The sequence below is a fragment of the Eleutherodactylus coqui genome, chromosome 9, assembly GCF_035609145.1.
Source record: "Eleutherodactylus coqui strain aEleCoq1 chromosome 9, aEleCoq1.hap1, whole genome shotgun sequence".
NCBI classification, from domain to species: Eukaryota; Metazoa; Chordata; class Amphibia; order Anura; family Eleutherodactylidae; genus Eleutherodactylus; species Eleutherodactylus coqui.
In genome coordinates, this window is record NC_089845.1 from 144895118 (window position 1) to 144907138 (window position 12021).

General features: G+C 46.5%; 1 protein-coding gene across 2 annotated transcripts; it reads left to right on the plus strand.

The window, feature by feature from the left end:
- The first annotated feature begins 7535 nt into the window (after nucleotides 1–7535).
- Nucleotides 7536–11681, plus strand: LOC136578486 (uncharacterized). 2 transcript variants are annotated; one of them, XR_010786637.1, is made up of 3 exons: nucleotides 7536–7593; nucleotides 9964–10008; nucleotides 10986–11681. XR_010786637.1 is itself a non-coding variant. In XM_066578596.1 (2 exons), the coding sequence occupies exons 1-2, from the start codon at nucleotides 7572–7574 to the stop codon at nucleotides 10926–10928; spliced, it is 987 nt and encodes a 328-aa protein (XP_066434693.1). In that variant the 5' UTR covers nucleotides 7539–7571; the 3' UTR covers nucleotides 10929–11681. The 2 variants fall into 2 exon arrangements, 1 of the variants encoding a protein (XP_066434693.1); XM_066578596.1 differs by having other exon boundaries at nucleotides 7539–7593; nucleotides 9964–11681.
- The last annotated feature ends 340 nt before the right edge of the window (nucleotides 11682–12021 follow it).

Here is a 12021-nt window from a genome sequence, read left to right on the forward strand (position 1 = left end):
AATTGGCTGTAGTTGGTCCCCACTGTAGTCAGTGATTGGCTGCAGCAGTTCTATGTTTATATGGAAAGAAACCAGGAAATAGAGACTTGTGGCAGATGTGGGAAGTGTTGGAATGGGAACAGTGGGGATCAGTAAGGTGAGTATGGCTTATTTTATTATTTTACACCATTCAGGGACTTTTAAAAAAAAATGTTGTCTCCTGGAAGATTCACTCTGCTTTTTTCAAGCGGCCACATGTTGGTCATTGATTAAAATGGGGCAATGGTGCAGATTCTGAAGTAGGCCTAGCGGACAGAACACAGAGAGGAATGATTACCAAGTGCTTTTACTACTTTTTTGTATCAGTCAGTGGGGGTCAGAGCAGTTGGCTCCTGATCAAACATGGTTGCTATCATAAAATCTGCTTTAGGGCGCCTACCCACTGGTGTTGCCGATTTTCGTGTGTGAAAAACTGGCGTTTTCCGTTAATTTCCATTGACATTCATGGGTGCATTAAGAGAAAAATAAGGACACATATGCAACTGACAGTTCCTATGTGAAAAATTGCAACGGACCGAAAAAAAAAACGCAAATGGAAAAGAACACATTCTATACTAATTGCTCTTCAGAAAAAACGCAAAACGCAAAGGAAAAAAAATCGCCAGTGGGTAGGCGCCCTTATCCAGGTGTTTGTGGTCTCTAGAAGAAGAGTTTACAGTAACTTGAAGTAAAAGTATGCCCCATAAATGTTGTTTTTTTTTAGTTTTCACTCATGTGAGAATGGATAGATCAGTGTGGAATTAACAGCTGGGACCTCCACTGATCCCAAGAATGGATCCCAAGAAGTGACTGTAGCTCCGTTCTTATGGTACAAAGCTAGAATGTCTTGCTTCCCTTCATACAGTGCTAAAGTTGCATAACCAAATTCCAACTGTCTGCAGACACCGGCTTAAGAAAAATGTCTGCTTTCTTCCAAAAATAGTGCCATTCCTGTATTTCAGTATTGCATCTCAACCACATTCACTTCAATGGTGATGAGGTACAATAACAGACACAACCTATGGACAAGACTTGCACTATTTTTGGAAGACAGCAGCCATGTTTTTCTAATTGTGGACAACGCCTTTAAAGGGGTTGTCCCGCGCCGAAACGGGTTTTTTTTTTTTTCAACCCCCCCCCCGTTCGGCGCGAGACAACCCCGATGCAGGGAGGTAAAGAAAGCTCACCGGAGCGCTTACCTGAATCCCCGCGCTCCGGTGACTTCTCTACTCACCGCTGAAGATGGCCTCTTCCTCCGTGGACCGCAGCTCTTCTGTGCGGTCCACTGCCGATTCCAGCCTCCTGATTGGCTGGAATCGGCACGTGACGGGGCGGAGCTACACGGAGCTACACGGAGCCCCATAGAAGACTGCAGAAGACCCGGACTGCGCAAGCGCGGCTAATTTGGCCATCGGAGGGCGAAAATTAGTCGGCACCATGGAGACGAGGACGCCAGCAACGGAACAGGTAAGTATAAAACTTTTTATAACTTCTGCATGGCTCATAATTAATGCACAATGTACATTACAAAGTGCATTATTATGGCCATGCAGAAGTGTACAGACCCACTTGCTGCCTCGGGACAACCCCTTTAAGTATATATTCTAGAATTTACTAATATTCAGGCAGCAATGCACCTCAGTAGGGCATGTTACACTTAATTTACATATACATGCAAATACGTGTACGAAATATTGAACTTTGTACAAATTTTAATCCTCAGCAGGTTAATTATTGCTGCAGCTTTTGAGCTATAAGGTTACATTCACATGAGCGAGCGTGATATGGGCCAAGAAACCAGGCTTAATATCGTGCTTGTCAATGTGCATCTTACACGTGGATGTAAGGCATTTTATATGCAAAAATACCTTGAATCACTTGAGTGAAATAGCATCCCTCCGGCACTTTCTTTACACGCGTCTGAAGGATCGGCAAATGTTTTCTCTTAATTTCAATGGGACAGATCACATCACACTCGCAATGTATTTGGCTGTCACTTTGAAAACAATGGGCGATGCATTCCAAGGGATGGGAAAAAAAGATATGAATTGCTGTGAGGGAAAAAAATCACTTGTGTATGACTCAACTCAAAAGAACGGAGTTCATACTTGCACGAGTATTGTGTGTCTCACAACTCACAGAACTCGTGTGAGATTCGCACTCCTGTGAATGTAGCCTAAAGGCCCATTTACATGGAACGATGATCGCTCAAAATTTGCTCAAACAACAGTTTGAGTGACAGTTTTGAGCGATCATTTTTGCATAACTCTAAGTAGCTAATTAGCTACTTAAGAATTAATGGACTGGAGCGGAATACCACCGCAATAGCTCTGAGAACAAAGCAGCTGTTTTGTATTGGAAAACAGCTGCATTGTTCTCGGGGCTTTCAGCTGGTGTTCCGCTGAGAACTGCTAGTGAGATACCAGCTGAAAGAATACTATCAGGCATTGCCCAATAAAGAGACACAAATGGAGGTGAGTAGGGACCTGCTGCAGTAACTCTTTGCATGTAAGAATCCCAACACGGCAATTGACTTCTATTTTATGAGAACTCTTGTACCGTAATCTTGTAAAAAAAAGAAGAAATATCCAGCTCCATGGACTAAAAATAAAAACTTTACTTAGGACATCTCTTGAATAAATCATTGGTTTTTAGTCTGTAAAGCAGGATGTTTCTTTTTGTCTGGATGCATTCCCTGGATATGCATCATCCATGCTTCGGGAAGCGTGGCCACAAGTGCAGGTGGTGAGCTTCTTACCCTGTCCCTCTGTATAGCTTATCTCTTAGTGGTATTCCAGCCTGTATTCTACTGACGATTTTGATGTTTATTGATCTTACTTGATAAACGATGTAACGTCTTTATGACATTTTATGATGTACAATTGATATTACACTTGATCTATAGAGTATGTAATTGTATCTGACCTTCTGCTTACTTTTATAAACTTTTAAGTACTGTTATTTCAGCTCGAAACCTCTAAGAAAAAAATTGAATATTGAGACTCCTGGGCCCCAACATAAAATGTGAAACATGGCCTCCAGCTACTATATGCCATTTGTAATACTGGTTTCCTCTTATGTGGCACCAAGGCCCAAGTGTGACTCGTCCTCCTGCACCCACTACGGCTTCTTTGAGCGAACAAGAAAAATTTTTGTTCAAAGACAAATTACAATGCAACAAAATGCTACGACGATGAATTATCTATATTACCAAGGAAAATTAGTGCTGCTCTATATACCCACCTTTTGAGCATTTGTTGTAAACGAGAAATGACAACAAATCTAGGCAATATCAAACCTGCATTCTATTCTCTGACTTTAACATTACCTTCCATGTCGCCTTTTCCCTTTAAGTGATTTCTTCCTCCTGTAATTTAAAAAAAAAACACACAACCACTCCAGTCTTCATTTTACCACGCAACCTTGAACTTAAAGGATAATTCTTATCACAAACTTGACCTTTAGATCTATTGGGTCTTATCTTATTTTTTCATATTTTTACTTTCACCTTTGAAAAATGCAAAAGACATTAAAAGTTCTTTCAAAAAGCAGCAAATCCAAAATATGTTCTAAGCATCTCTGATCTGTAGCACATTAGAGATGGAAATTAAAGTCTCAAGTGTTTGCTGAAATCACCCTTCCGTATCACATTTTTTTTCCTCTCCGAGTACAACAAAAGTACATACGTGTGGTCAGCTTTAGATTTGTCTCACTGGGAGTTCACATGTATTTTTAACTGCCTTCAGTTGTTAATGTATTCCTCAAATGAGATGCATCACCTTGAAGAATGACTTTTTGTCCCCTGGGAATTAGCCAAACAACTATTTCATTCACTATGATAATCAGTTCTACCTCAAGCAATATATGAAACTGAAATTTAATAGGCACTTGTGATTAGTTTTTTAAAACAGCGAGCCATCATTGTCCATTGTAGAAAAAAGAGGGAAAAAAAGAAAACAAAAAAAAACGAGCGGGCAAAGGTTAACATTGATGTTTTTGCTTGTATGATTCATTAACATCTTTGATCATGTCTAATAATCCTTATTACCATTCTCATTATGCTCATTATGAACTAACAATGTGGATAAGAATAGGTTTGAAATTGCATACAAAAGAGGAATAATACTGTTTCGTTTTTCCAAATAAAGCAGAGGTGTTAAATGTGCATAAATAACGACATGTAATTATGGTGTCGGCATTAATATAATGTGTTTGGAAGTCAATTCATTCTAGAGAAAAAATATTTTTTTAATAGCTACAAACAAAGGACGTATCGTGTATTCATTCAGATTGAGTTATCTTTGACTCAAGAAAAATTAACCTTCTCTTCCTGTTGATATTCGGTGTGTAGACTGTAAAGAAGAGTTTCCAGATCACTCATGCACAGGCTCAATAACATAGAAGATTTGTCTGCAGCCTGGTTGGGTTAGCTATGAAGGTTGCTATGAAGATAATGTCAGCCTGGAAGGAGCCAGGAATTGGTGTATAGTGCTGTGTTCAACCTCGGGAGAAGTTATACCTGAGTGCAGTCAGGGCCACAGTGGAGGCTTGGTTACCTGGTGGCCCGAAATGCATCTAGTGGATTACGTTGTGAGGTGTACCAAACTATAATTATCTGTCTATAATATGATAACAGACTAAGCTTGGAACGTGAGAGCATGGCCTTGAGTTAGGTGAAGCAGAACCTTTGAGATAGGGTCTGAGCAAGAGGAGTAGGGCTCTAGAGAGTGGGGCTTGGACAAGAGTGACAAGGATGTAGCGAATAGAGAGTGGGGCTTGGGGCAAGAGTGACAAGCATGTAGTAAATAGGGTATGTGCTGCGAGAAGCAACCGCCTGATACTCAGTGGAAGCTGGTTTGAAATTTGAAGCCTTGTAAAGAGATTTTGATGAAAGTGAGGGTGTGACTGGGATCTTAAAGAAGAGGTAACAAGTTTTATGCAGTAACCAAAAACCTTACTGAACATGGTATAAAGAATCTTCCCCTACACAGAAGGACACTGGACTGCTTAAAACGTTGCGAAACACAGGATAAAGTCACCCATGCTTAACAAGTATCAACATGCCAATTCCTCTACTCTGAAACTATGCCACCAGACTCCTCAAATGGCCCTTAGTGGGCACTTATATCGAGCCTTTCCTCCCACTTTTTCTATTACTGGTGAAGTACCGGTCACGTCACCAGGGGTGGCAATAATCCCTATGACAGGCTGGGTCTTCAGGGCCAGTAACGTAGTTAAAGAGGAGAGGATTGGCGCAGGCAACTTACTATAAAGAGCATTGTGAGCCATGTCACAGGCCGAATCCCCCTGCTGTGGGTACGGAGAAGAGCTTAAAGGGCCATGAGTAAACGCCTGCTGTGAGTGACACAGAAATACAGTATATAGAAATGAATTCACCAACAGCACACAAAAAAATAACCCAGCAGGGTGAGGTGGTATAAATGCAACACCACACAAGGAATCTCAACCTTGATTCCGTGAAGAGTCCATAGAAATAACTAAGTATGTGGCAGTATACCTACGGTGAAAGTAAAATTCAAATTCTTTATTCCTCCATGCTTTAAAAATCAGGCAACGTTTTGACCTTGCAGGGTCTTTCATCAAGCTTCAGAGAAATACAGGAATTAGTGGCCCTGGCTCAAAGTAGCCAAAGAGAGCTCCAACAGAGAGGATTTCTTGATTTTTTGGTGGAGGAGTGAGTGTGCTCCTTCATCTTCTTACAGCCTCTGAGATATATAATGGTCAGTTGCATGTGGCAGCTGTTAAGTAAACAGGAACCTGAGATAGAGGATTACACAAGTGATCATTGTTATATTCTGATCTGTTAAAATTTTGCAGTATTAAAGCAATAGCACCACCTTGTGAGAAATATAAACCAATGTGGTGTTGTGCCTCTGTTGAGTGTTGAAATCATCAAGTATAGATAGCAGCAAAGCTTACTGGCGAAGATGCTGAGGACTGGAGGGGAGGGGTCAGGAAGAAAGGAAGTGACCAGGGGTTAGGGGTGGAGTTAGCAGGGTTAGAGGAAGAAGAAGGAAGAGGAAGATCATTCTGGACCGGGAGAAGAAGAGTGAAGACGGACCCAGAACAGCTGAAGAATGGAGGAGCTAATGCGGATGATCAAGGACGTGGTGGCCAGCCAGGGCTCAAGCTGGCTCGTGAAGATGGCTGAAGACCTTTCCGGGACGACAGCGGCGGAAGAAGAAGCAAGCACCAGCCAGCCGGTTTTGCCCAGCAGCGAGGAGCCACGTGGAAGACCAACCCGGAGAAGAAACCCGCCAGCGCGTCTGAGCCCCAGCCCGGTGGCGAAGAGAGGCGGGCGTAACAGCAGCCCAAGACCGGAGCGACTCGGAGGGAACAGTGCCGTGCGGTCTCAGCGCGGTAGGGAGGAGGCGGAACCAGCGGAACGCATGGGAGTCGGTGAGCCAGAGGTAGCGGAGAGGACAGCACTCACCCGTGGAGGTATGGCAGCATCCAGGTCGGGTAAGTCCAGCACGGGAGGAGGTATTCCCGCGGCTGACGGCAGAACAAGGAGCGAGGTCCCAAGGAGCGAGGTCCCGGAGCGATCGCCACGTGCAGCAGCAGGCGCGCGTAGGGTTCCGCGCACAGGATATAGATCCGGCCGCGGAGATGCAGCGACCGTTAGGAGGGAGATGCCAGAGAGTGCATCTCCCTCATCGTGCGCCGCGAGTAGCGGGGGGGAGAGTGGGGGGGGAGGGAGGGAAAACATAAAGGGCCAGCCAAATAGAGGGCAGAATATTCGCCACCAGCACGTGGGGGGGGATAGGGGGGGGGCAGCGGCCAGAATAGAGGAGGCGGACGAATTTCGTGCTACAGCGCGGAAGGGGCGATCATTTCATCGCTCAAAAACAGCGACAGTTCGCACCACAGCGCAGTATGGGGCGGTCGCCGGGAGCGAAAAATCAGAGCATTTTCGCACATCAGCGCGGAGTAGGCCGGCAGTCAGCGAAGAAGAGGCGGCGAATTTTCGCGCCATAGCGCGGGGGGGCCAGGGGCCTCCATCAGTGACGTTATCCAGGCGCAGGGAGTTCAGGATTTCAAGCTGCAGCAGTGTAGAGAGGGACTCTCCGGAGCATTGCGCAGCGCACAATAGCTTAGGCCGCCCCCATCTTAGCAGCGGTAGAGTTATAAGGCAGGATAGGTGCAAGCAGTTAGAGGGGGCAAAGAGCAGACGTACAGCCAGGGCGCGAGAGGAGCGCAGCTGCTCATCATCTTCAGCAGAACGAGAGGAGATGAGGAGGAGCAGATTCGTACGGGGTGGTCAGGCAGAAGCGGTGACTTGGAGGGAAGGGCAGAGCAACCGAGAGGTGGAGATGCAGGTCATGAGGAATTTGTGTTCACGGTCACCGGCTTCTTCTGCAGATATCAGACAAGGAGAGCGTGGGAGCAGACCGGGTAACAGGATGTCAGCCTGCGGGGCTACAATGTCAAGGAGCCCGAGGAGCCGGTGTGTCACCCAAGAAAGTGGCACGGCACGATACGCACGGGAATACCATCAAACATCACTGCCCGCCCCTAACGTTCCCTTGGCTATGCCGGAGGTCAACGAGGCGGGTGAGTCGTTTCAATTAAATAAAGTTTGGGATAATGTGTCCGGCACGAGCCGGAAGGATGAATTTATGGTGGCTCTCAGAGCCTTGGTGGAAAAATATGATATGGAAAAAGGGCTTCTAGTGTCCTATGATAAACCGGGGAGGGAGGCCTCGCCCGAGGTTGGTGGTCCAGCACAAGGACAAAGGTGCCTGCCCTCGGTGGCAGGGGTGAGCGAGGGTCTGAAATTAGCAGACTCGCTTTTTTGTGGAGTAGCCCCGTTGGATGCGGGGCTGGAGAACGAAGTGGTAACAAAAATTATAAATGGTAACTATGTGGATATATGGTCGCTGTTATCAGTCGAACACGTGTCAGTGGATAAGGAACGGTTCACTGAACGTGGGAGTGAGAAAAAACCCAAAGTAGCCAAAACATTTGGGAATTGGCTACAGGCCTTTTTGATTTTGGCACATGTAGTGTGCAAGCAGCAGCCGCAGAAGGGCCCGGAATTGCTCGTGTACATCAACACGATCCACAGTGCATATAAGTTGCACGGGGGATCGGCTTGGTGGCGATACGACGAAGATTTTCGTCGCAGAATTTCGGGTTCACAGCATATCAGTTGGGCGTCAAAGGCGACTGACGTTTGGATACAGCTGATCCTGGCGCAAAAACCCGTAAAACATAGCTTTCAAGGATCGGCCGCAGGAGCCAGTGGACAGCAGGCTGCTGCGGCCCCAAAACCATCCGGTTCATGCTGGGCCTTCAACGAAGGCCACTGCCGTTTTTTCACATCGTGCAAATTTCGGCACGAATGTTCGGTCTGTGGAGGTTCGCACACGGCGTTGCGTTGTTTCCGACGCCAACGAGCGACGGGAGTTCCCGACACAGGGGCGAACGCCGGTGAGCGTCCAGTACCTGGAGCCGTGGCTCGACCGGTACCCCCGGAGACTGGAAGCAAGCCTGCTTAGATCAGGGTTTGCTGAAGGTTTCTTTATCCCGCATTCCCCAGTTTCGTCGGCGTCTTTTTGCCAGAATTTAAAGTCCGCTCGCGATAATAAACAGTTGGTGATGGAGAAGTTGCTGAAGGAGGTAGAAATGGGTCGAATGGCGGGCCCGTTCCGGGAACCGCCGTTCGTGAACTTGCGGGTTTCCCCTTTGGGACTGGTTCCGAAGAAGGAAGCTGGCAAGTTCAGACTTATCCATCACCTATCCTATCCGTCGGGTGAATCAGTCAACGACGGAATATCAAAAGAGCAAGCGGCGGTGTCTTATACGTCTTTCGACTGCGCGGTTGCATTAGTTAGACAGGCGGGAAAAGGCGCCTGGTTGGCAAAGGCCGATATTGAATCGGCTTTCCGGCTTCTGCCGGTGCATCCGCAGTGTTTTCATCTGCTGGGATGCAGCATCGAGGACCAGTTTTTTGTTGACATGTGCCTACCGATGGGTTGCTCTATCTCCTGTTATTATTTTGAGGTTTTTAGTTCATTCTTGGAATGGATGTTGAGAGTGGAGACGGGCATCTCATCGGTAGTGCATTATTTGGATGATTTTCTTTTTGTTGGTCAGGCAAATTCGACGGCCTGCGAGTTTTTACTTTCGTCGTTTCGTAGTTTGATGAAAAAAGCCGGGGTCCCCTTGTCGGATGAGAAGACGGTTGGCCCCGCATCGAGGCTCGGTTTTTTAGGCATAGAAATCGACACGGAGGAAATGACTTTCCACTTGCCGGATGAAAAAGTGGCGCGTTTGCGCCAAGTCGTGGAGTTGGTGGGCAGTTCTCGGAAGGTTACACTGCACCAACTTCAAGTATTGTTAGGGTTGTTGAATTTCGCGTGCAGGGTCATTCCGATGGGGCGAGCCTTTTCCCGGCGGTTGTCACTAGCAACGAAAGGGGTAAAGGAACCCCATCATTTTGTCAGGGTGACAAAAGGGATGAGATCAGACCTGCACATATGGAGAGTTTTTCTGAGTTCATTTAACGGTCAAGTAATATGTCTGGAGGAGGAGAAGCAGAATGAAGAGATCGGCTTGGTATCGGATGCAGCTGGTTCATACGGATTCGGAGTAATATTGGGTGATCAATGGTGTTGTGCTGCATGGCCGGATACATGGATTGAAAGAAAATGGATAAAGAACACAGCGTTATTGGAGATTTTCCCTTTGGTGGTGGCAATGGAAATATGGGGCCAGAGGTTGGCCAACGGTAATATTTGCTTTTGGTCAGATAATCAATCGGTGGTGCAAATGGTCAACAAGCAATCGTCATCCTCAACGTTGGTGCTGGCAGCATTACGCCATTTGATCTTACGGTGTTTACAGCACAATGTTAAGTTTAAAGCGAGACATGTACCAGGATATTTGAATGCTACTGCTGATGCTCTTTCTCGTTTTCAGATGTCACATTTCAGGGAGCTGCACCCGACGGCGGAGGTCGAGGGGGTATGTTGCCCTGCTTTCTTGTGGGAAGTGATAGAGGAGAGCTGTTAGCTCTCGTTAAAGCGTCAGTAACAAGTACCACATGGAACCGATATAACAAAGTATGGAAAGAATGGTTAGCAGCGGCGGGTGGAATTTTTCCAACAGAAGAAAGAGCAAGGGCGGTGACATTAGATGTCCTGTCCGCGATGCGTAAAAGCGGGTCTTCAGCGGATGCGGCGAAAAAACGACTATCGGCCATAGCATTTTTGTTGCGCTTACACGGGACAAGAGACGTGACGAAGGACTTCGTTTTTGGGCAAATAATAAAAGGGTGGAAGAAGGACAGGGTGACCAAGGACGGCAGGCGCCCTATCACGTTCGAGTTATTAAACGCTATTCTCAACGTGGTGGAGTCGGTCTGCACAGATGCTTCCGAAGCAGAGCTTTTTCGCGCGGCTTTTTCCATCGCCTTTTTTGCCGCATTACGCATCGGGGAGTTAGTATCGGCGTGCAAGTCAAAGCCCGGGGGGCTGTTTTTCTCAGACGTGGTAATTGACAAAGACTGTATTAAGATAGGTGTCAGAAGATCAAAGACAGACATATACGGGATGGGAGAATGGATTAGAGTGGGAAAATTGGGGACAAAGTGGTGCCCGGTGTTACTGGTAAAGGAGTTCGCCAAGAGACACTGTGGGACTGGTCCGTTTTTGTGCCATGCGTCGGGTTTTCCCCTAACTAAATACCAATTTACGGCGGTCATGCGGAATAGCATTAGAATGCTAGGCCTTAACCCCTTGGAATTCGGATCACATTCGTTTAGGATCGGAGCTGCGACGTCCGCTTTTGCGTGTGGCATGGGTATCGAGGGGGTTAAGAAGGTGGGTCGTTGGAAATCAGATGCTTATCGGTCATATGTTCGGCCAAATCTGAGAGTTCTATAATATTGTTTATGGTGTTGCGATTTCTGCTTTGGTTTTGTTCTTTTATTTTATCCACAGTGTCGGATTGGACAGTATGGGTGGTGGGCCACTCCTATGTATACTGGGCGGAAAAGAGAGCCAGAAATAGGCCCATTGGCGTGAATTTAGGCCTTAATGTGCCAGTGCGTTGGCTTGGTATTAGAGGATTACAATGGCCCAGGCTGCTCCAGGAGGTTTTAAAAATCAGCAGCTGGAAGAATGACAGAGTGATATTAGTTATTCACGCTGGTGGAAATGACCTTGGGAAGATAAAGGTGGCGGAGTTGATAGCATTGATGAAAGCGGACATTTTTCGTTTCAAGGAAATTTTTAAGAAGGTCGTAATTGTTTGGTCAGATATCGTGGCCAGAAGAATTTGGAGAGAGGCAAGAGATAATGAAGCCATCGAGAGAGTAAGGAAGACTGTCAATTTTAGGATATCAAAGCATGTGCGAGCGTTAGGTGGGATAGCAATACGTCATTGGGAGCTGGAGAGAAGAGAGCGCGGGATGATGCGAGGTGACGGAGTGCATCTTAGCGACATAGGGCTAGATACCTTTTTATCTAGGTTGCAGGATGGGGTAGAGTCGGCTCTTTTGCTGGCATGTGGGGGGCGGAGTGCAGCATAGTAATATGCTGCATCCTTCGTGGCGGAATTTGAGGACTTCCATGCCAGCAAGAAATGGAAGGGCTTTTTCAGGCCGAGAGGGGCCTTCTTACGCCTCAGTTTTACGACGTTAGAATCAGACATTTTTATTTTTTGGCATGGAAGGAGAAAAATAGAGGATTCGTTAAAAGGTTTTATACAGTTTAATAAAGGCTGTGGCCTACCCACAATATGCCAGCATATAGTCGTATGGTGTCTTTGTTTAATGGGGAACGGGGGTTAATGGGTAAGTCCCTCCAGTCTAGATAGCAGCAAAGCTTACTGGCGAAGATGCTGAGGACTGGAGGGGAGGGGTCAGGAAGAAAGGAAGTGACCAGGGGTTAGGGGTGGAGTTAGCAGGGTTAGAGGAAGAAGAAGGAAGAGGAAGATCATTCTGGACCGGGAGAAGAAGAGTGAAGACGCCCGCCC